This window comes from Phocoena phocoena, chromosome 20 (genome assembly GCF_963924675.1).
Source record: "Phocoena phocoena chromosome 20, mPhoPho1.1, whole genome shotgun sequence".
NCBI classification, from domain to species: Eukaryota; Metazoa; Chordata; class Mammalia; order Artiodactyla; family Phocoenidae; genus Phocoena; species Phocoena phocoena.
Window position 1 is genome coordinate 22,953,617 of NC_089238.1, and position 24,012 is coordinate 22,977,628.

At 45.8% G+C, this 24,012-nt stretch overlaps 1 protein-coding gene across 2 annotated transcripts in view; it reads left to right on the forward strand.

Moving 5' to 3' along the window:
- Positions 1-19,951: 19,951 nt before the first annotated feature.
- Positions 19,952-24,012, forward strand: part of GPT2 (glutamic--pyruvic transaminase 2) — a 32,501-nt gene continuing 28,440 nt past the window's right edge. The window contains exon 1 of one of the 2 annotated variants that reach the window (XM_065898857.1): positions 19,952-20,194. In XM_065898857.1, coding sequence (XP_065754929.1) covers positions 19,952-20,194 — 243 coding nt within the window. The remainder of the gene's footprint in view (positions 20,195-24,012) is intronic. The other variant, XM_065898858.1, reaches the window with a different exon arrangement.

Genomic DNA, 24,012 nt, shown 5'->3' on the forward strand with positions numbered 1-24,012 from the left:
AATTATAAAAAGAAAACAAAAGAGAAGTGAGTTAACAAGTCCAGTCCATACTCAAGAAGAGAATTAAGCTCTTCCTCTTAAGAGAGATGTATTAAAGAATTTGTGGACATCTTTTAAAACCACCACACTGGCTGATGGCAAGAAGCCTCAGGTCCTCACCATGTGGGCTTCTCCATTGGACTGCTTGAGTGTCCTTATTACATGGCAGCAGGGCTTCCACTGTGGAAGTAGGTGACCCAAGAGAGAACAATAAGGAATTCACAATATCTTTTATGGTCTAACTTAAGAAGTTACACTCTGTCATTTCTGCAGTATCCTATTGGTTACACAGGTCAGCCTTATTCAGGGTGGCAAGAGACTAAATGAGGACATGTATCTCAGGAACCAGGAATGACTGGGAGCCATCCTGGATGCTGGCAACCACATGTACCCACAGGAAGTAATAACTAATTCTGCCAGGGCATTCTGGGGTGGGGTCCACAAAGGAATGACATAGAGATGGGCTTTTTGGATCCCACCTTTGGATCCCACAGACTCTGAGAAAAATCTGAAGGATCAGTAAAGGTCATCTAGTCTATCCCTGACTTGAAGACAGAAAGTAAGAAAGAAACAGGACAGATGCCAGGGGAGTCTACTTTCCACTGGCTTTCGATGCTATTTCTAACTTTGCTCAGGATCTCTCGTGTGTGCTGCTAAAATGCCTGTAGGTACTCTAATCTCACAATATGCCATTAGACCAGGCAGGAGCTTCTTTAATAACAGGTATTAAGTACTTGATGAACCAAAATGGCTATTTAAAGCCGCTTTTTGTTCTCTCTTGTAATTCGGATGTGCGCTTCCTCAGGGGGGTTGGGAGAAATGAGGTAACAGCCCCCACCTCTACTCCTGTCAGTGTTTTCACATTCAGAACACAAAATCTCTACTGAGGAGCCTTTTAAAGCTTCTATATTTTTGGTGGGAGAGGAGACGAAGAGCAGTGAGAAGCTCAGCAGATTCTTAAAATATAAAATTTCCCATTCCTCTTGGAAAACCAAAAATAACTCCTGAGTTACAAATTAGAGGTCTTTGTTCTTTATTGTTTTTCCCGCAAGAGGTTTGGCATCATCACAACACTGCAAAGGTGGTCACTTCATTTTTTAAAATATTTATTTATTTATTTAGGCTGCACCGGGTCTTAGTTGCGGCACACGTGATCTTCACTGCGGCATGTCTAGCTGCGGCATGCAGGAACTTTAGTTGCAGCATGTAGACATCGTCGTTGTGGTATGCAGACTCTTAGTTGCAGCATGCATGTGGGATTTAGTTCCCCAACCAGGGATGGAAACTGTGCCCCCTGCATTGGGAGTGTGGAGTCTTACCCACTGGACCACCAGGGAAGTCCTGGTCATTTCATGTTTACTCTTTTTATTTTGTTATAAACTTTACATATTTCCACAAAAGAATAGTCTACAAACAACAATAATAACAAAAGTAAATACAAAGAACTGTCCATGTAAAGAGAAAGAGGGTGAAGAAGCCTCCCTCATCTTTGTCCTGAAAGAGAGCTTTTCTTTCCTTCCTACGAGGCCAATAACACACTGGATCAGGGAGCACTTGTTGCAGGAAAGCCACAGGCTCAAAGCAACTCAAGACGCCAGCCCTCCTTTACAGCTGGGTACCTCTGGACAGTGCAAGACATGTACCCCCACTGGCCTGCCCTGGAAACAGAGGGGCCTCCAGAGGTGCTCCATGCCTTGCTTTCCCTACTTTGTTTTTTCCTCTCATACGATTAAATACTATTTTGGGACATCTTCTCTGTGCCTGTGCTTTACATTTATTGACCTTCATCCTTCTGAAACCCTGTCACATTTTACAGTTACAGAAAGTAAAGCTCAGAGATCATATTAATCAAGAAGCTTTCTTTTACTGAAATGGAAAACTCAAATTCAAAATGGCTTAAGCAGAAAGACTGTTCCTTGGCTCAGAGAACCAAAAAAGCCAAGCATATGATGGGCTTCAGGCATAGCTGGATCTACGTAGTCAAGTGAGCCACCAATACCGCCACCAAGACCACATTTCTCTCTCAGCCTCTTGTTTCTATACTCCGTGCAGGCAAGCTCTTCCTTCCTGGTATTGGGGGGTGTGGCTGAGACAACAAAGACACTACATTTGATTAAGTGTGGCAGCTGAAGGGGTGCTCCATTTGGATCTCCCTTCTTAAAGAACTTGCCATTCAGCTGAAGGAGCACCTTTAGCTGACAGCCTCCAGCTGTACCAGCTTCAGGATCCATGAGCTTCCTGGTCCACTACCAGCCAATGCCTGGACATGGCAAGGGCCTGGTCACTTCTGCCCAATGCATGACTCTTCTAATGCGTCAGAGTTCCCGTGGGATTGGCTGAGAAAGTCAGAGCAGATAGTGTTCTGAGGCTCCTCCTTTATCAGACATTACCCTCTCCCTTAAATAAACCTCTTGTGCCCCAAACTCCATCTCAGTGGCTTCCTCCTTCAGGGGTTAACTGAATCATCACATCTCACTGGCTTACTCGCCACTAGAAGCAGATGTTCTTGCTTCACACAGATCCCTTTGGATAACTTTGTACTGATTTTCAGTGTGCTCTTCTAACACCCAGCACCTTCAGCTGTGCCCTGGAGTTAGCGCTTCACCCTAAATGAACATTCAGATGGTCCAGGACCTACATCATCCCCTGCTTCCTCTCCTCCTTGCCCACCTGACGAATGACTGGCAGGTTAAGAGTCTCAATGCCAAGCCTCTTTGCCTCCAGGCAGACCTTGTAAGAAATAACTTGCCCCCCAAAGTTCCTTGGAGGGGTCAGGGTAAAGCTACCTTCCACAGGACTCTGCCAGAAATCACTTTGCCCGGCCTTCTCACCTTCTCTGCCCTGCTTCTCCCCCTCCACCTCCCATCTGTCTGGGCATACTTCCTTATTAAATCACTTACATGTGAATCCTTCTCTAAGGGTGTGCTTCTCAGGAACCCAACCAAGAACCACAGCTGGGGCCAAAGCACCTGTCAAGTGGCTCTCTCCTATGGAACAGTCCTTCTGGGTCCTCTCCCGCTTTTTGCTCCATCTGGCCTATGGGTGCTTGCTGCTTCCTACTGTCACTAACTCTAGAGCGCTTTCCTGGTCCTTGATTGTTTCCCTGGGTCCCTTCCCATCCTTTTTGAGTAGCCCTTTCATTAAACTCTCCCCAGTCACCCCTTTGAAGTGTGCTGCCTGTTTCCTGCCAGAACCCTGAATGATAAATGTGATCATTCCAGGTTTTTTTTTTTTAATTACCTATCTAGGGACTTTCCTGGTGGCGCAGTGGTTAAGAATCTGCCTGCCAATGCAGGGGACACGGGTTCGAGCCCTGGTCCAGGAAGATCCCACATGCCACAGAGCAACTAAGCCTGTGCACCACAACTACTGAGCCTGCTCTCTAGAGCCCATGAGCCACAACTACTGAAGCCCGCACTCCTAGAGGCTGTCCTCCAAAACAAGAGAAGCCCCCACAATGAGAAGCCCGCGCACCGCAATGAAGAGTAGCCCCCACCCGACGCAACTAGAGAAAGCCTGCACGCAGCAGTGAAGACCCAATGCAGCCAAAAATAAATAAATTTTTTTTAATTACCTATCTATCTGTCTATCTATGTATCTATCTATCTATGAAATTCATAGTAACCTAGAAGTTTGGAAAGAGACACAAATTTTACACTGAGGAATGATTGCCCTTTTATCCCATCCAGTCAATTTGGCTGTGGGACTGACTGTATGTAATATAATAAGCTAAATTAGAGATAATATCAAGAGTCTGATTTTAAGGTTCTTCCTGATGTGAGGGCAGAGGTAATGATCTCCTAACTCCGTTCAGCTCTCAAAAAGCCTTCCAGCTGGAAACAGCCAGTAAACAGCTTGCAGAAGGTGACATCTGGCACTAGATGGCAGTCATGCCCACTGGTGCTCCTGCTCACAGAAGCCACTGACAGTCCCAGCTTGCCTGGCCCGGCAAAAGCCAGTTCGCCTGCCAGCTCTCTACTCTTAAATCAGGGTTGTTCCACATTCCTCCAACATAGAAGCAGCTTGTGGGTTTTCCAGCAGCTTGTGGTTTTCCAGCACCTTGGGCCAGGGCCTGAGAAGGTTCCTATTTGTATCTCCTTCTATTGGCCCTCCCACAGTACCTCTGTTGCTAGACACTCAAACACTGGTGCAGACCCACAGACCCACTGGGTCTATGGGGAAGAGGCTGTAGAACATAGATGCTCAGGGGGAATCCCTCCCGGTGCCGGAAATATTGGTGTGTTTGGGCTGCCACTCTTCCTTGCTCAATGACCTCCACAATTGCTTTAGTGGGCCTCCCCTACCACCTTTGAATTTAGCAAATGAGTGTCATTAGTTAAAATCATTATAGGGACTTCCCTGGTGGTCCAGTGGTTAAGAATCCACCTTCCAATGCAGAGGACGCGGGTTCGATCCCTGGTCGGGGAACTAAGATCCCGCAAGCTGTGCAGCACAGCCAAAAAAAAAAAAAGAGACACTTTAAGTTGCAAGTAACTGAAGCCCTATGAAAATGCGCTTAAGCCAATAAAAAGATAGAATTGTTTAGTCAATAGTGTTAAGAGCCATACATATGTGAATTTAGTCACAACTGTATCCACATGAGCTTCAGGCGTGTCTGGAAAAAAAAATGATCAGTAATCCATTTGTCTCCATCCATCTCTTCTCTTCTCTCTTGAGCGCAAACTCCCAAGTGCTGAAAGAAATAAATGTTTTTCTTCGTAGTTCTGCCAAGATCCCTAGACTAATCACGTGGAAGGGGGCCTGGGAGATGACATACCCAATTTGGTTAGGTCAAGTGCCCATTGCTAGAAAGAGGCATAGGTCAGGATGAGAATGAGGGAGGCTTGGATTTCCAAGAAAAAAATCAAGGTACTCTCACCTGAACAAGGGACACAGGACAAGCCAAGTCAGCAGATGCCCATGACAACCAGGCAGCTATGTAGTTCCCTTTCCCCTTATTTCACTCACTTATCTATTGACTCATCCAGTACACCCAGGGGCTCCTGCCAGCTCTCGCTCTCCATTCCTGCTGAGGTAAAAGTCCTGGTTATTCAAGGACTCCTATCACACAGTCTTCTAACAACCTGTTCTTTTCCTTCAAAGCACTGATCAGTTCAAGATTATGTAGTGACGTGTGTGATTATTAATCTGATATACATCTTTCCTCTAGATTCTGGTGCCCCTAGAGCCTCACACAGTGACTGGCACATAGCAGTTACTCAGTAAACATGTGTTTATTCATTGATTTTATGCTTATCTATTAGACCCCCAGGTATAGTAAGTCCAACCAGACATGGCCCCCACCTGGCTTCTATCCTAGTGATGGAGACAGACAAGTAAAGCAATGCTCACTTGTCCAAATGCAATGCTTTCTACAAGAGTGGTGGACTCAAGGGAGACTGGGAGAGGAATATCTAAATCAGAATGGTCCAGGAAATTTCCCTTAAGAGTCATGATGTTGGCCTAACTTTAGAAAAATGAGAAGGCATATGCAGCAAGATGAAGGAGAGGAGGATGCCCTCAGAAGCACATTGGAAAACAAGGAAATGGGACATAGCCTGATGTAGTCTCAGTCTCAGTGCATTGACCCTCTGGGACAGAGGGTAACCACATAAGAATTATGTCTTTTAGCTAAGCCAATAACTTTTTGTGAAAAAGAAAATAAAAGGGGACGGCATCAAAAAAAAATTGGGGGGCTTCCCTCGTGGCGCAGTGGTTGAGAGTCCGCCTGCCAATGCAGGGGACACGGGTTCGTGCCCCGGTCCGGGAAGATCCCACATGCCACGGAGCGGCTGGGCCCGTGAGCCATGGCCACTGAGCCTGCGCCTCCGGAGCCTGTGCTCCGCAACGGGAGAGGCCGCAGCAGTGAGAGGCCCTCGTACCGCCAAAAAAAAAAAAAATTTGCCCGCAAAATACTAGCTTAAAAGGATATGGAGAAGCCCTCTGATTATAGTAGCACCTGGCAGGACAACTGCCACATAGTAGGCCCTCAATAAATATGTGAGTGCCTGGATAAAAGTCATTGAAATCAATATGTTTTGCTTAAAACAGAAAACAAAGCCAACCTGGGATATGGCCCATTAAGAATCCAAGCAGACCCCTAAAGTTACACAAAATAAAAGGCAAAAGACATTACTGTAAAACGAGATTTATATAACCCTATCTGCGTGGAATAAAAATGTGCCCAGTTTCACATGCCACTTGCTGCCAGGATCTGAGATTGTGCTGAGAAAAGGGTGGGAGGAGGCTGTTGGGGGGAATCACGTACAAGGCCAAGACACAGGCACAGAGAATTCAATATTTGGGGGTTTGAAAAGAAGCCCTGGAACACAAGCCTCTTTTGTTTCTCAGGCTTCTCTTAACTGCCATGTTTGAGACCTGGGATTTAGGAAGGAAGTACTATTCAAAATGGCAGTTTCCACTTCATTATAAAGAAAGTTCAGTCACAGTCCCCAATTTCCCCTCAAGTTGTATTACTCGAAAACTGGTGGGTGTCGAGCCAAAAGACACAACAAAGCCAAACCTCGGGAGAAGGAAGGATTTACTATTACTTGCAGCAAGTAAGGAGAACGCCAGGAATTGGCAAAATTGGGGAAGTTGTAAACTAAGCGTACATGCATATTCATGAAGGCGCTTGGGCAGTTGACAGAGTCCAAGCTTTAGTTGAGAGCACCTCAAGCTAATCTTTACCATTGAAACAGAACTGGGAGTCTTTGCAACTGATATATTATCTTTGCTATTGTTACTTCTCTTGCCAGATAACAGTTGTTTGTTTCTGCATTCTTTTGTTCCTTTAAGATCATTAATTACTGAGACCTGTTCAAGGGCAAGCATTGTGGCCAGGATTAAATCACAAAATGGCTTAGGCCAAAAATGGCTTCCCTTATGTCAAGAAAGCCATGCCTGGTTCTCTTTCTCCAGGAACCCCCTATCTGCTTACAGTTGCAACCTGAGTCATTTGTGGAACAGCTGTGTTAAGTGGAGAGGAGAGTTATAAATAAAATCAGTGTGTCTTGTCGCAAATTGAAGCAGTTGCTGCTCCCCAGGCTGGCAGCAAAATCATGATTCAGAGTCTAAAGTTCTAGAACAATGTTTGTGAATCAACTCTCACAAAGGGCAATCAGCAGTTATGCCCTCACCCCCAGATCTCCTCTGTGTGAACCACCCCCAAGTATGCAAATTCATTGAACCTGGAAGATCTTCATTCCAAACTAAGATGGGTGAGCTTTTGAAAGGGGTCTCTTCCCGTCACTGTATCTCACAGCCTTAGGCCAAAGGAAACCTGTCTTCTTTATTCAATACTTAATGTACAGAGAATTTTCCTTATTCTCCCCTCCAGATCATTAAATCTCTCTCAATAATAGCAAAGGCTTCTCTAGATCTTGTCCCAAGCCAGTCACTGTTTTAAGTGTTATATGCATATTTAATTAATTTGATGTCACAACAATCTTATGAGGGACGTGCTATCATCCTCCACTTTTCAGATGAGAAAGCTGAGGCCAGAGGTTTGTTAACTTGCCCAAGATCATACAGCCCTTAAATGGTAAAGCCAATATTAGAACCAAAGCCATGTGTCTCCACAGCACACATTCTCAACCACTGTGATGCTTCATATGAGGGGTGCCACCTAAGCAGGGCTGAGCTATCCCTGTCACAGCCCCACTCTACTAACCATGCCTGATTCCCTCCTCCTTCCCTCTTCATTCAAGGGGATTCGGAAGAAGCTGCTAACCTTGACCAGGCATGAGCCAATCATCCATTTTCCCTGCCTCAGTGATTGGCTCAGAGCTGGGCTTGTGACCCAGTCAGAGCCAGTGAATCATGACCAGACTTTTCCTGGGGCTTCTGGGAGAAAGAAGTCCTCCGTTCCTTCCTGGTTTTGGTGGATGGGAGGAGGTGGGGAAGAGGCGCTACTACAGCACTTTTATTGCTTTGAAGGGAGGCCAGCGAGGGGGAGTCAACAAACCAAGAAAACAGAACGAAAAGAGGGACCCACAGCATAGGACTCCAAGGGCATTGCCAAGAGTACATAGCGTTGGGCTCATGCCACACAATATAATGAGTTGGGCCAGGCATATTGCCACGACCTGATTTGCGCTCTGAATCCAGTGACTCCTGAAGTGCCAAGGACCTCCACACTCTTTGGTTCCATGAGTCAATACATCCCTTTTTAAAAGCCAATATGCGAAAAAAAAAATAAAAAATAAAAAATAAATAAATAAAAGCCAATATGCGTAGGGTTTTCTGCAACTTGAATCAGAATGCAGCTTAATCAAAACAATCTCAATAAACCTTGTGAAGACTGGGCCAAAAAGCCCATTAGTTACCAATGCTATGATAGAACAGTAGGCTTGCTGATCAGAGGTGAATCATGCCTCAAGTTTCTCACCATGCTAAAGAACAGAGAAAGGGCCAAGTTCCTAAAATTCTCAACTGTTCTCAAGTTTTACATTTTTGTACAAATGGAGGACAACAGCAGCTCAGATAATCCTCCAAAATGGCTGTGAATGGATTCACTTTCCTAATTACACTTTAAATGCTCTTTCAGCAAGGCAGAGGGTCATGGACCAGCAGTCTGTTGAAGGGGCAAAGTCAGCCAGGCGTCAAAAAATAGCCAGGGAACCTGGGCTGGTGAGGAGTGTCCAAAGAGGACTTTAGCCTTATGTGTGTGTTGATATCTTATAAAGGAATGTATTTGTAAATTATTTGTTAATAAATAAAAATTAACTTTAAAACAGATAGGGTTAAAGGACAAGTCATGTAATTGCATTATCTTTGATGACTGTTTACTTTTTTTTTTAAATAATGGAACCTGTCAAATGAAACATTATATGAATCACCATAGTGAACATCTGTTGTGTTTCTCCTTCTTTGGTATAGAATTTTAAAATGTGATAGCTTGCTTTTTGGGAAACACCTTCTCCTATTAACACCTGAGATTCAGGTACACAGTACTTGGTCCTGGTCTGGCCATGGGAGCAAATACAATAATTTGCTTCCTGAGCTCTCCTGGCTCTTTTTTCCTCCCTAACACTACTGGAAAGACAAAGCAGCAGCATAGTTTTTTAATCTCCCTGATCTTCTCTCCATCAAAAGAAAAGAAAAGAAAAGAAAAGCAGACAGAGCAACTAGATAGTAAAACCAAAAACTATGGACAACATCTACAACAAAACCAGGTGATAAGATGTGCCTGCCAAAAGTCCAAAATACAGGAAAGGGAGGACAACCACTACCAACACTATAAGATCTAAAGGATATTCACATTTATGCAGGAGAAACCAGAGGGAAGAAACCAGGGCATCTGATGGGCCAGCAAAAGGGTATTCATAGGAAGGCAGAGTGGGCTGATTTGAGCGAAGCGGTTGAAGTGACAGGGGTTTTGCCTGCTCCAATATCAGATGAGCACAAGGCATCTCTGATTTCAAAAGATACAAGATATCAAAGATTAACATAAATCAGAACTAGAAAATTATGGAATTAAGTGATAAATCTCAGGAAAAATTAGGAATAAATAAAAGTTATTTGAGGAATGAAACTAAATCAAAAAGAAAGCAAGAGTGAATACACATTATAGATATTGCCTTATGAGAAATAGAAGGTGAAAAAAGTTTTAAAATTAAAAAGAATGAAGAAAGAAAAAGGATTCAAGAGAAAGTGACAAATACTGAAGCCATGTAAATAAGATTCAACATATTATAATAGGAGTAACTGAAAGAAAATCAAACCAAGGGAACAATATGACAAGTACTAAAAATTATAATTCCACAAAACTTTCTTGAAATAAGATTTGAGGGACTTTCCTGGGGGCGCAGTGGTTAAGAATCTGCCCACCAATGCAGGGGACACGGGTTCAAACCCTGGTCCGGGAAGATCCCAAATGCTGTGGAGCAACTAGGCCTGTGCGCCACAACTACTGAGCCTGCGCTCTAGAGTCCGCGAGCTACAACAACTGAAGCCTGTGCACCTACAGGCCATGTTCCGCAACAAGAGAAGCCACCGCAATGAGAAGCCCGCACACTGCAACAAAGAGTAGCCCCTGCTCACCGCAACAAGAGAAAGCCCATGTGCAGCAATGAAAACCCAACACAGCCAAAAATAAAATAAATTAGAAATAAATAAATAAATTTATTTTAAAAAATAAGATTTGAAATTACATATTGAAAAGGCACACCTACACCTGAAGATATTGACCCAGAATGACCAACACCAAGAAATACTCTAGACTTTAAAGGAAAAGAATTAAATTGGCCCTTTTTTGCATCAAGGCAAAAAGGCCAAGTGAATTATGATGGAAAGAAAATTAGATTTTCATTAACCTTTCAACAGCAATGCTTTATGCTGGAAGAAAATAGAGTCATATATAAGATAATCAAGGAGAGAAAATATGAGCCAAGGGTTTTGTATCCAATTGAACTGAGTATCCAACAGGGTAAAAGGGCACAGAAACAAATAACACATTATCAACATGCAAAAACTCAGGGAATCTTTTTTTTTTTTTAAGATTTATTATTTTATTTATTTTCAGCTGAGTCAGGTCTTAGTTGCTGCAGGCGGGATCTTCGTTGAGGCATGCAGAATCTTTTCATTACAGCGCACGGTCTGCTTGGGTTTCTGTCTAATTGCAGTGCACTGGCTTCTCTCTAGTTGGGGCACGCAGGTTTTCTCTCTCTAGTTGTGGCGCGGGCTCCAGAGTGTGTGGGCTCTGAAGTTTGCAGTGTTTGCGGCATGCGGGCTCTAGTTGAGGCGTGTGAGTTCAGTAGTTGTGGTGCGCAGGCTTAGTTGCCCCCATGGCATGTGGAATCTTAATTCTCTGACCAGGGATCACACCCGCGTTTCCAGCATTTAAGGCAGATTCTTTACTACTAGACCACCAGGGAAGTCCCTCGGGGAATCTTGCTTAGGTTTGTGGTCACTTTGAAAAAGGAGTGTTTGTGATTGAGGTGAGGCATATGGATGGCTTCTGAGATGGCTGACAATGTTTTATCTCTTTTCCTGAGTGGTGGTTTTAAGAGTATTCACCTTACAATAATTCACTGATCTATATGTATGTTTGGTATAGTTTTCTGTAAATGTGTTTTATTTTATAATAAGTTTAAAAACAAAAAAATAAAATAAAATAGACAATTACACTTAGAGAGATTTGAACATAAACTAAGGATGATATCAGGGAACTATTGTTAAATTTTAGGTATGATATAATTGTATTGTAGTTATGTAGTAGAATGTTCTTATTTTTTTGGAGATGCCTGTTGAAAATTTTACTGTAATTTACTTTAAAATGCTCTAACAAAACAAAATTGATTCTGAGTAATATTTTGTTACTTTAAGTTTTATAAGACATTATGTATTATATAAAGATCTTAAGTGGTACAGTTACATGAGTTTTGACAAATGCCATTACTCTATCAAAATACAGAATATTTTCCCCAGAAAATTTTCTCCTGGCTCTTCCTAATGAATCCCCTCTCCTGCCCCCACTGAGGGAACCACTGTTCTGATAATCTCTTTCACCATAGATTAGTTTTACCTGATCTAGAACTTCATCTAATGGAATTATGTAATATATACTCCTTAGACACACTTTTTTTAAAAACATTTTTAATATCCCTGAAATTGGAATGTATCTTAGAAATTGGTGGTGTCTTAACAATTAAATGGCAGTGTTTTCTCATTTTTACTGTTTTATAAAATAATGGAATGTCTTACAGTCAATGTCACCTTCTATTTGATGAAGTGTATTATATATATACAGATGAAGCAAATATGGTGAAAATGTTAACAGTTGTTGAATCTAGTTGGTGTTACATGGGTGTCCTACTTTTCTGTGAGTTTGAAAAGTTTTATATAAGAAAGTTTACTGAATACAGAAGTAAATAAAAGGATACCACAGTTGTTATACCTTTTATCCCCGTTAATTAAAGTGATGCCTAAATAATGGAATTGGCTGGAGCCCTTCTTGTCCTCTGCGAGGCCCTGATTATAGTAGGGACCTGGACACTCTAGACAGAGTAGCACAAGATTATCAGTCTTTGTAAGATTTGTTTTTTCCTCACATATATTAGTTTTCTTCCCTCTATCTCCCCAAACTTTTCAAAAGCCAAGAGCCTCTGTCCTCTGTGTCCCAAGTCAGTGAGAAAGGGGAGCTCTGCACTTGTGACCAAAGTGTCTAATCAAGCATCTAATCCAAATCTATGGCAAGAAAGAAAAGCTGGAGGCCCAGAACCAGGGCCTTGCAGCTGGAAGGCCAAGGTGCTGGTCCTCTAAGTAAAGAAGCACTTCCAGTTGCTCCTTGTGAGTGGTGCTTCTGGCGTGAAAGCTGACACTTTTCTTTGCACTTATAGGGAAGGTGGCAGGGGCCAGCAGGCCCTATCCTCATCATCTGGGACTTGCATCACTGCTGTACCATCCAGCAGAAATGGTCCTAAAAGGTCTGAACTCCTTTCCTATCCTGGAATCTGGCTTCCCCAGTCCCTTACCCTGTCACCTTTAGGAAGAGGCAGCCTGCCCTTTGTCCATGGAGGCAGAGAAGGTGACTCCACACTGCATATGTCACTTCAGCCACAGGCAGAATTACAGCTGACCACATCATGGCACAGACGTAGGTTTCCAATGGGAAGTTCAGACTTTGCCATTAGATAACCCATGTGGCCCAGAAGAAATCTCCAGCTCTTCCATTCCCAGTTTCCTCATTTGTAGGACAGGCTAATAGCACCCACCGCTCAGGGTGGCTGAAAATTAAGAGGACAAAAGGGAAAGCACTTAGCAAACTGTAAAACTACTTTCAATGTGGGCAGTTAACTTTTGGGGGGAAGGGTGAGAGAAACATTTGTCAGCTGAAAAAAAAAGCACAACCTAAAAGTTGAGAGTTATGCTTTATTTGGGGGACAAAACTGAGGACTTAAGCCCGGAAGACAGACTCTCAGATAGCTCTGAGGGACTGCTCTGAAGAAGTAAGTGAGGAGCCAGGATATATAAGAGTTTTTGCAACAAAAATCAGGTGGTTGGAACATTAAAAAATTACTGGGTTTTTAAATTTTATTTATTTTATTTATTTATTTTTGGCTGTGTTAGGTCCTTGTTGCTGTGCGTGAGCTTTTCTCTAGCTGCGGTGAGCAGGGGCTACTCTTCATTGCGGTGTGAGGGCTTCTCATTGTGGTGCCTTGTCTTTGTTGCAGAGCACGGGCTCTAGGTGCGGGGGCTTCGGTAGTGGTGGCTAATGGGCTCTAGAGCGTGGGCTCAGTAGTTGTGGCGCACGGGCTTAGTTGCTCCATGGCATGTGGGATCTTCCCAGACCAGGGCTCAAACCCATGTCCCCTGCATTGGCAGGTGAATACTTAACCACTGTGCCACCAGGGAAGTCCCTTTTTTTTTTTTTAATTTATTTATTTCGGCTGTGCCGGGTCTTAGTTGCAGCATGCGGGCTTCTTAGTTGCAGCAAGTGGACTCAGTTGTGCGGCATGCGGGCTTCTTAGTTGCCACATGCATGCGGGATCTAGTTCCCCGACCAGGGATCAAACCTGGGCCCCCTGCATTAGGAGCGCAGAGTCTTATGCACTGGACCACCAGGGAAGTCCCAAAAGATTACCGTTAATTAAAGAAAACCAGACATCTCAAGTTAATGAATTTAATGATTTTCTATGTTTGGTAAGATGCGAGAGTCTGGGCTCATTGAAATCATTCCTTTGATGTGCATCTTAACTATCTAGGGCCAGTATCCTGTTTTCTCCATCCTGAGTCCCCTCAGGGTGCACAGTGAGGGTTGGCTGCAGTGGCTGCCGGCTTGATGGCTGCAACATCCTTTGCTTACTGATCTGGCAGGCAATATTTTTCATCCACACACTTCATCTCAGATCTCAATTGGCTGATGGTGTGGGCAGCAGTCATAGCCCCCACTGGCCCCTATCCCCATGGAGGCAATGAGGCGCGCAGCATGGAGGAAATAAAGACACCAGCTTCCTGGTGTTTTTACCAGGCCCTGGCTTGTCCCACTTCACCTGTTACCTACCTGGTGGAGACCACAGGGAATTTACTATGGTCACATATTATTTAAAAGGTGCTTAGAGTGACATCAGCAAGATGGTGGACTAGGAAGCACTAGGCCCTTGGAATGTTCCCCCATGGAAACATTAAATCAACAACTAGAGATTGGCTAAACTAACTTAAGAGGAGCTCTGCAAATCAGTCAAAGACCTATAGCAACCAAGCAAATGCCCAGTTTAAGTAAAAGCCACATTCAAAATGCAAGAAGTTTTGTGGTGTTTTACTTGCCTCTGCCCCACACTCTCCTCAGCGTGGCACACAGTGGTTTAGGGGAAGTGGCGATCCAATCCCCAGTTTTCCTCCATGAACCAGAGAAGGCAGAGTGGACCTAATTTTCAACATTTTAACCTGTGTGGAAGCTGTCTGATTGGTCCCTGTGTCGCCTAACTTGGAGCTCAGATGGCCAAACATGGCACAGCTCAGATCTCAGGCTGGGAAAACCTGTGGGCAGCAGTGGGCATGGCTCATGAAAGCCACAGGGGGAATACAGACCCACATATGCCTGGGGCAGAAGATTACTGATTGAAGAATACAATATACCACCTAGATCCCTTTAAAAAGCAGGGTGAGGGCTTCCCTGGTGGCACAGTGGTTGAGAGTCCGCCTGCCGATGCAGGGGATGGGGGTTCGTGCCCCGGTCCGGGAAGATCCCACATGCCGCGGAGCGGCTGGGCCCGTGAACCATGGCCGCTGAGCCTGCGCGTCCGGAGCCTGTGCTCCGCAACGGGAGAGGCCACAACAGTGAGAGGCCCGCGTACCGAAAAATTAAAAAAAATTAAAAAATAAACAAAAAAACAGAGCTGCTTTTAAAAAAAAAAAAAAAAAAGCAGGGTGAGACACTTAGGGAAATTAAAACATTTAAAAGGTGCCGTGCATATGGGAGAATTGGGAATCGGAGTTTTTCGCTAACAGGGTGGCTCAAAGTGAGCCCTTAGATATTTTCAAGAGAGGAGTTGGCCATGCACTTGATTAGAGGGTTGGGAATGTCAGCCCCACCTCCCAAACTCCAGAGAGGTGAGTGAGTCTAGAGGTTAAGTTTAATCACCAGTGGTCAATGATGTAATCAATCATGCCTATGTAATGAAGCCTTGATTAAAAACTCTTGAACAGGGAGCCTTGGGGAGCTCATGGGTTGGTGAACGCGAAACCAAGTCCCCCTAAAACCGAGATCCCTTACCGAGTTTATGATTAATCTATCCAAAACATTATTTCTTTTCTTCCTTCTGACCTCAATTCTGTGCTAACTGAAATCTAATCAACCAGAGTCAGATGACTAAAACTGCTGTTGTAGGTAACATCACTAAGATAACATTGTTAATGTACAAAAATCGGTTGTAGATCTCATCATTAACGACAAACTCAGGTTGTTTCGCCAGGGCAGGATGAGCCCCCCCAGGCCATGGACCACCTGACCAGAGACATCCTGACTCCTGAAACTATGATCAAGAAATGTCACAAGACGATGATTAATCCCAGCCTCTTTTTTCTTCCCCTTTCAAAAAACCCTGAACTCAAAGACCAAATAGGAATGGGTCTGAGGCTTGTCTCCCCACTCCTTTGCTTTGATGCCCTACAGTAAATGCTGTACTTTCCTTCCCACAGCTTGGTGTCAGTAGATTGGCTTTGCAGTGCATCAGCAAGTGGACTCAACTTTGGTAAGGGTAACAAACACACCCATGTGCTGGGAGGATGGTATGCCCTCCTCCACTTCTCGTGCCACTGCTCTCCTCCCCATACCTGCCCTACACATCTCTTCCATTTGGCTGCTCCTGAGTTATATCCTTTATAATAAAATTGTTATAATAAGTATAGAACTTCCCTGAGTTCTGTGAGTCATCCTAGAGAATTACTGAATCTGATCAAGGGGTTGTGGGATCCCTTGAGTTTGTAGTTGTCGGGCACAAGGGCAGGTAGCTTGGGGACTCCATTTGTGGCTAGTGTCACAAGTGGGGGCAGTCTTATGGGACTGAGCCTTTAACCTTTGAGATCCTAAGTTCAGGTCTCAGCTCTGCCACTTATTAGCTGTGTGATCTTGATAAGCAGCCCAATCTCTCTGAACATCAGTTTTGCTATCTGTGTAATAAGGATCATAGTAGTAAACATGTTAGGGTTGCTCTGAGGCTTGTATGAAATGATGCAGTAAAGCGCTAAGCACAGTATCTGACACATTAAAAATGCTTAATAACTACTAGCTATAATTTTAATAATATTATTACTAATAAAGAAAGCTTTGGGCCAGGCCACCCTGATACTAAACCTAAATCACAGATAATCTGTGCCTGTTTCCCCAGGCATAAAATAGGAAACAGATTCCCTTTCTTTAAGAACTAGAATCCAGGAGTTCAGGGTTTTTAGAGCACTAGTCACCCATCCTCCTTGTATTGACGCCTTTACAATAAATGCTGCGTTTTCCTTTCCCCCACACACAAAATAATAATAATAATAATTAAAAGAATTAGAATCCAAAACTCCAAAAACTAAAGGAGTAAATGAGAACAACAAATGACAAGGGCTTATGGTATTGCATAAATATTTTTTTCTCTTAAGTTCCTAAGTCCCAAAACTATTTCGCAATCTTCTCTAGGTGAAAGATTCTGTGGCTTCATGAAGAAAATATCTGGGAAAACTCAGAGGGTAAACCAGTTGGAAGTATTGATTTGAGCCATTGCTTAATATTTTGTCTGTTTTGGGCGCTGAATAGCTGAGGTCATTGAGTTTGCTGCTAAGGATTCTCTTTATATTAGTCCCTTGGACTGTTTCTGAAACCTTTCCCAAATGTCCTCCATGGAAGAAGTAAAGTCAGAGTCCTCATATCCCGGCAAGACCAGGGAGCAAGAAATCAAGGAATGTGGAACAACAGACACACTCTGAATAAAGGAGGTTGTGTTTGCTTCTGAAGCTTATACAACTGTTCTTCCTCTTCCGCTCCTCTACTCTTCCCTCTCCCTGTTCTCCAATACGTGGATTTTGTTGAGTCAGCTGCTAAGACCACAACGTGTCTGCATCTGTTTTGAAATGTTATCAATTCAATACTGAACTGCAAATACTGCTTTTGTGAAATGTCTCTATTCAGCACTCACGTGCTGCCCATCTCCTGCTGGACTGCAAACACCTTGAGAGCATGGACCTTGTAGAATTGACTTCCTCATTCATTCAACAAAAATTTACTGAGAACCTCTGTGTGCCAGGTATCATTCCAGGTTCTAGGGATGCAGAGGAGCCTGTCCATTTCCCATCACCCCACACCCTAGTCCAGGCCAACCCACAAGCCTGGTCTCTGCATGTATGGGCTGCAGCACTGGGTTAGGAATCACACTTCCTGCTCTACACTTAACTGTGCCACCTGAAAAGATTAAGTAACAAGTCAATCTCTCTGAGCTTCAACTGTAAAATAGGGATAATGTCTGCCCTTTCTCTTTCATTGATGTCTATCAGGTTCGAACTCCGTGATAGGCAAGAAAGTGCTTTGCAAATTGTGAAGTGTGGTTCACAGGAAAGTAAGGGAGCTTTCTTCTCATGCAATCATGACAGGTTGGCAAAGGACATATTTGGGACACTAGTTTTCTACAATGGTGACGTGGGAGCCCACGTACATGGGCTATGTGCTGGGCGTAGATGGGCTATGTGCTGGGTGTTGTTTTTCTCAGTTGCGCAGTTGGATTTGTGCTCACCTAAGCCCGCCCTACCTCCCAGCCCACTGTCCCTTCTGATCAGGGGTGGAGACAGCAGGAAGGGACTGTGTTTACAGCATACACAGGTCAAGGTTAAGCGTGTTTTGGAGGTAGAAAGGAGCATGTGGGTGTGTGGCTCCCCAAGTGGGCAGAGCGAGTAAGAATATGACATTAAAGGCAGTGGAGTCCTTAGAGAAGCTAAGCTCCCCAGGGGAGAATCTTTTACCTGGAGACTGAATACCTAGCCATTGAGACAGAGGCTAGGAAGGAGCTAGTGCAGACACAGGTGCTGGGGATGGAACCAGTGATGAGAAGCCCAAATAACTTTCCAGGGACCTCAGCAGGCCAAGACAGTTTGCTAACATAGGAATTCTCAGCGCGATCTTTGGTTTCTGTTGCTCTCCCCATCCCCCTTTCCCCTTCATTGGTAATCAATTTATTTAATCAAAGTATATGGCATTCCCTTGATAAGGATGAACAAGAGTCATCCACAGCACTAGGTTCCAAACTCTTGACTTTTACAGTTACCTCACTGAACTTTCCCCAGAGTCCCACTAGGTAGGTGTGTTACCCCTTTTCACAGATGGGGAAACTAGGCTTACAAAGGCTAAGTAACATGTTCAAAGTCAGCCAAGTGGTAAGTGGCTATATGCACCTATATTCAAACCCAGATTTTCTAGTACCTTCTCCCTTACACTGCTGTGTTTTTTAAGTTCCTCTTGCCCCCCACTTTCACGAATCTAATGTGTGTGTATTTGTTGGGGTGAGGAAGCTCTGGACTGTTTATCTGCCTGAAAACACCTAGACACAGAATTTCCAAGCCCAGGAGGGACCTCAGAGGTCATTTAATCCAACTTATTTTGCAGATAGAGAATCTGAGGCCCAGAGACAGGAAGTGACTTCTCCCACATCCTCTCTGTCGATTTTGTTGTCTCAGAACAGTTGTCTTCCATTCCTACTCCTGCCCTGCACTCACTCTGGGTAAGCCAGGATGCCTTTTCCTGCAGGTACCTCAGCCAAAATAATAGTTACCATGCGCTGAGCATTCATCAGCAAACGTTTACTGGGTGCTTACTATGTACTGCGAACACTCAGAGGTGTTGTGAATATGATGAACAAGAAAAACGCTGCCCCTGCTCTCTAGAGCTTTCATGGTTAATGGGGGTAGAAAGGAAATTAACACAGGTAACGGAGGTGTGGTAGCGTTTCAAATGGAGCTGTCAGGAAGCCTGACCACCTGGTATATACCAGCTGCTTAGTCCTTTAATTTTCACGACATTCCTCAGAGGCTGTGAGCTGATCTCCGTTTTGACGACAAGGAAACCGACGCTGAGACGGGTAAGAGTGGCAGTCAAGCCCAAAACTCCTAAGCCCCGCTTCTTACCAGCCCCCTTCTTACCAGCCCCCGTAGAGCGGCCACTGCCACCGTCGGGCCCTGGATGATGAAACCCGGGGCGAGGACTGCACCATCTCTCAGCCTGTGTCCTTGCAGGTGTTGGGGGAAGGGATGTAGGGGGGAATGCAGGATGCGCTTCCAGGGAGAAGCTGCAAATAGCTCTAAATTCGCAGAAGTTTGAGAAGGGCAGGCCCCGCCAGGACCCGTCCCGGCACCGCATCCCCTCTGCCACACAAAAGAGCCCGCCCAGCCTACAGCAGAGCCAGACCACCGCTCCCGCCTCTTGCCCGGCCCCCGATCAGGCCAGCGCGGGGCACTATGGGACTTGTAGTTCGACCAGCTCTCCACACCTGCTCTGAAAACAGACTAGGGAACTACAAGGCCCAGGAGCCAGCTGGCAGGCCCGGGCGGACTCGCCGGCTGTGGGTGTGCGAGAGCAGGAGCCGTGTGGTGCGGGAGCTGGGATGCGGCTGCGGGCGCCAGAGCCGAGGAGCAGCTCCAGGCGCGCGCTCTAGCCGGACTAGAAGAGGGGGTGGCCAGGTGGCGACAGGCACGTTGCATGCATGCATTGGGAGCAGACTTTGCAAAACCCCTGTCGTGCGGTGCTTTGGCTCTGCAGCGGCGAGGTGCAGGGTCCGAGTCGACGGGGGATGGGCACCCGTCCCAGAAGCCAGGCTGGCACCGCTAGCTGCAAGAGCCCTTGGCTGGGCTTGGGGACGGGTGTCGGCGTGCCCGCCTTGGGCTGTGCGTGACGTGTGTGTTCTCTTCCCCTTTTTGTCCCAAGGTTTCTCTGGGCGGGCGCGCGATGCAGCGGGCGGCGGCGCTGGTCCGGCGGGGCTGCTACCCCCGGACCCTCGGCCCCTGGGGCCGTGGTCAGAGCAGCGCGGCCGCCGAGGCCTCGGCGGTGCTCAAGGTGCGGCCCGAGCGGAGCCGGCGCGACCGCATCCTTACGCTCGAGTCCATGAACCCGCAGGTGAAGGCGGTGGAGTACGCGGTGCGGGGACCCATCGTGCTCAAGGCCGGCGAGATCGAGCTCGAGCTGCAGAGGGTGAGCGCTGGCTCCAGGGTCCGTGGGGCGGGAGGGCCCTGGGAGGCTAGGGGGCACTGGTGGGGTGGGGGGGAAGAGTAGCAGCTGTCCCCTGCTGGGGTTCGCCCGCTGGACTTTCTCCCACCCGCGTGGCCAGCTCTTTCATTCGGCCCACCTTGGCTAAAACGATAGAATGCCCTCCCCCCATACCTTTACCCGCCAGTGCCTGGCACCTGGCACAAAGAAAGGCCCTCAGATACGGTTCACTTGTTGAATTGAATTCATCAGTTATAATTGAGCTGCCCTTAGTGCCAGGCACTGCCTGCTATGTGGCCGTCCTACCCGCGTGGAACCAAGATCCATGGGGGGGTGGGGGTGGGGGTGAGGACGACAACAGGCAGTAAAGAAAGAAACCAGAATTTCAGAGATCACATTAGGTACCAGGGGAGGGAGGAAGGCTCTGAGGAGACTTAGGTTTGCTCACGAAGATTTTCTTTCTCTGTCTGAGACCTTTTGGGTCATTTTGCCAGTAACGATTCCCTGACAAAAGTGGAGTTGTTGCAGAGTGTCCTGCACAATTCCTTCCCTTAGGCCCCCTTTGGAACCCTGACTGACAGCCATATCTTGTTCTCCCAGTGGGTAGCAGAGGCTTGGGCCTTTTGGGCCTTGGTAGGGTGGCCCTGGGACGTTCTTCCTCCTGGTGGCCGGCTGGCTGGGACCTTAACTTGAGTTCATAGCTGTGTGTAAAGTGACCACACACCCAGTAGTGATTTCTGCCTCCCTGCAACCATGGCGGCTGGGGTGGGTGTAAGAGATGCCCCTGTAGGATACCAGAGTTCTAACCCAGGTGGAATTCAGGAGGCGGAGTCAAGAGGGTAATGTAAAAAAAAGTAAACACTCCTAAGTTTTGTAAGAACTGATGACAGCAGTCACCCAGCTGCTTGCCTAAGATAGTTCTAACCCAGAAGAGGGGAGGGTTCCTTGATCTCGCTCTCACAGGCACCAGAACTGGATGTCTTGGGGGTGAGTTGGCCACTTAACGTTCCTTGAATGCATGGGAGGAAGCCGTGGTGGGACCATTACATTAACATGGGGACTTTGGGGGGTTGATGAGCTCATGGCTTGCTGAGACCTTGTTGGGACACTCAGTTCTGCTGACTCAAAACAGTGAGTTGGACAAGTCAGAGTCCAGTGTCTCCCTCTGACTCCTTGCAGGGCTAAGTTTAAAGCTTGGCCCACAGAAGGCTGGCTCGGTTTCTGTGCCTCCCTGTCCCGAAGGTGGGCCACAGGCAGAGAAAACGGGCTTTTGCTGCTCTGCTCCTTGCTGATACCTGACAGACTCTAGCTGGCCCTCCTTAAGACAACAGTCTCCCTGATAAGGCTGAGATTAAATTGTTTCCGGTTTATCACTTTACAACTGATTTTTCTGGTTCCAGAACTTGTAGGGGTTCCACGGATTATCTCTGCCTGTTGTTAAATAGCAGCTCGCGTGTGGGCTCCATGAAGTACAAGGATGATTAAGGCAGAAGGGGACACTGTCTTTGCCTTCAGATATCTGATTGCCATGTTGTCCTCTGGACCTGAGCTTCTCTTCCCCCAATTCTTTAAGGATTGGTGGGATTTTTTTAGCAGGCACAGAAAATGTGAGAGCATTCCAGGTGGAAGGAGGGCTGTGAGCAAAGACAGAAGGTTGGGAAGTTCTGGGCATTTGGGGAAGGGAATTGGTGCCATTTGGAGAGAACTGTCTGGCAGAGAGATATGGTAGATGAATAAGATGGAAAAGGGGGACTGGAGTCTTGTGTGCTGGGCTCAGTACTTTATGGTGCAAAGTTTGGTGTGCAATGGGGAACCAGGATGGTGTTCCAACAGGGTATGGCTCCATCATTGAGGTGGAGAAATTTCTTGGTCATTTGGGCTGGAAACACCCTGTGATTTCTAGGACAGATGGCCCCACTGCCATGTTCTACCCCTGAGTAAGTTGAGACATTCTTTCTGTCCACCTACATTCTCCGGTGCTTTCGTTCAAATTCATCCCTTCTTATTCTCTTCTCACTTGGTCGAATCTCAGTTGCCTGATTCTTGGTGCTGGAGATAATAGCCCCAGCCAAGCCAGCATAGCCTTGCTTAAACCTTTCATTCTCTAGAGACAGCCTCTCCATTTTGCTAGCTTAAACAGTGCCCCTTCTGAGAGAGCCATATTTTCCCAGTCTTTTTTTTTTTTTTTTTTGGCTTGGCTTGGCTTGCGTTGGCTTTGCACAGCTTCGTTTTTTCTACCTCCATTTTGAACTCTAATGATCAAAACTGGACTGATGTTATTTTAAAGGGTTCGATTTGGTTAGAGATGGGATTTGTAGAGTTGAGTGACTTGGGGTAAATCTTCAATCCTCTCTGGGCTTTGGTTTCCCTAGTCTATAAAAGGAAGGTCGGGTGGGCCCAGGGTTTTTCCCCAGGTCCTGACTTTTGTGCCTTTTTGTCCATCTGAAGACCTTTAAGCTGCCTTTTGGAATCATTTCACCAGGTGCTCTGTAAATAGTACCGGCTGATTGGCTGGACACGTGGCTCTGGTTGTTTTTTCTTTTAACATCTTGATTGAAGTATAATTGCTTTACAATGGTGTGTTAGTTTCTGCTGTATAACAGAGTGAACCAACTATACGCATACGTATATCCCCATATCCCCTCCCTCTTGCGTCTCCCTCCCACCCTCCCTATCCCACCCCTCTATGTGGTCACAAAGCACCGAGCTGATCTCCCTGTGCTATGCGGCTGCTTCCCACTAGCTATCTATTTTACATTTAGTAGTGTATATATGTCAATGTGGCTCTGGTTTTTGACTGTGGGGTGGCTTGCCAGGCAAGTCTCATCTATCTTGCTTGGTGGTAGGAGTGGAGGAGAATGTTCAGGAGAGCCTGAAGGAGGAGGGGCACTTGACTAAGTGGGTGTGTGAAAGGGGCCATTCTCCTCCAGCCTGGGCTGTGTGCTCTCAGGGAGGCCCTGTTTCTCCCTGACAGCAGCTCTAAGTGGGAGAACCTATCAGCTTTTCAGATCCTGGTGTTCATTGGGAGCAGCATTTAAAAATAAGCGGCCATTAGTAGGAGTTTTGAAAAGATCTGTCTGTTCCTCCTCAACCTACTTCTTTTTCCCTTGTTTTATTGGGGGAAGGGAGGAGGTTGGCATAAGTGGAGACAGGAAGGCTTCTGTTTGTAAAAGTACACAGAGTCAGGGCAAAACATTTACGAAGGGAAAAACTGAATACTGTTAACATCAGTGTGTGCTGCAACTAAACACAGTAAAAGTGGAGAATGCTGTAGCACCTCCTTATCGTTAGCTAAGAACTAAGTCTGGAAACTCTGGATGTGCCAAGCACAAGAGGTGAAATCTCATCGATCATTTTCTTTAGAGCTTAGATACTATCTTAAAATAAAGAAATTTGTGGTGTAGGCTTCCATTTGGATGAACCCTCCACCCACCCACCCTGCCCAAGTCACCAAGGACCTGCATCCTGGGCTTTGCCTTTATGTGCTGTGGGCCTCAGACAAGTTACTCAGAGCACCTTGGCCTCAGTTATTCCTCTGCAAAATGAGCCCAATGTATTTCTCCTAAAGACTAGTTGGAGATGTTTAGTGATGATGCTTTGAACAGCTAGAAACCAGTCAGAGCTCTTTTTTTTTTTTTTGGTCCGCGCTAAATGGCTTGTGGGATCTTATTAGTTCCCCTACCAGGGATTGAATTTATGCCCTCAGCAGTGAAAGTGTGGAGCCCTAACCACTGGACCGCCAGGGAATTCCCCAGTCAGAACTCTTAAGAGTCTTCATTTTCAAGATAATGAGAGTTGCTTGG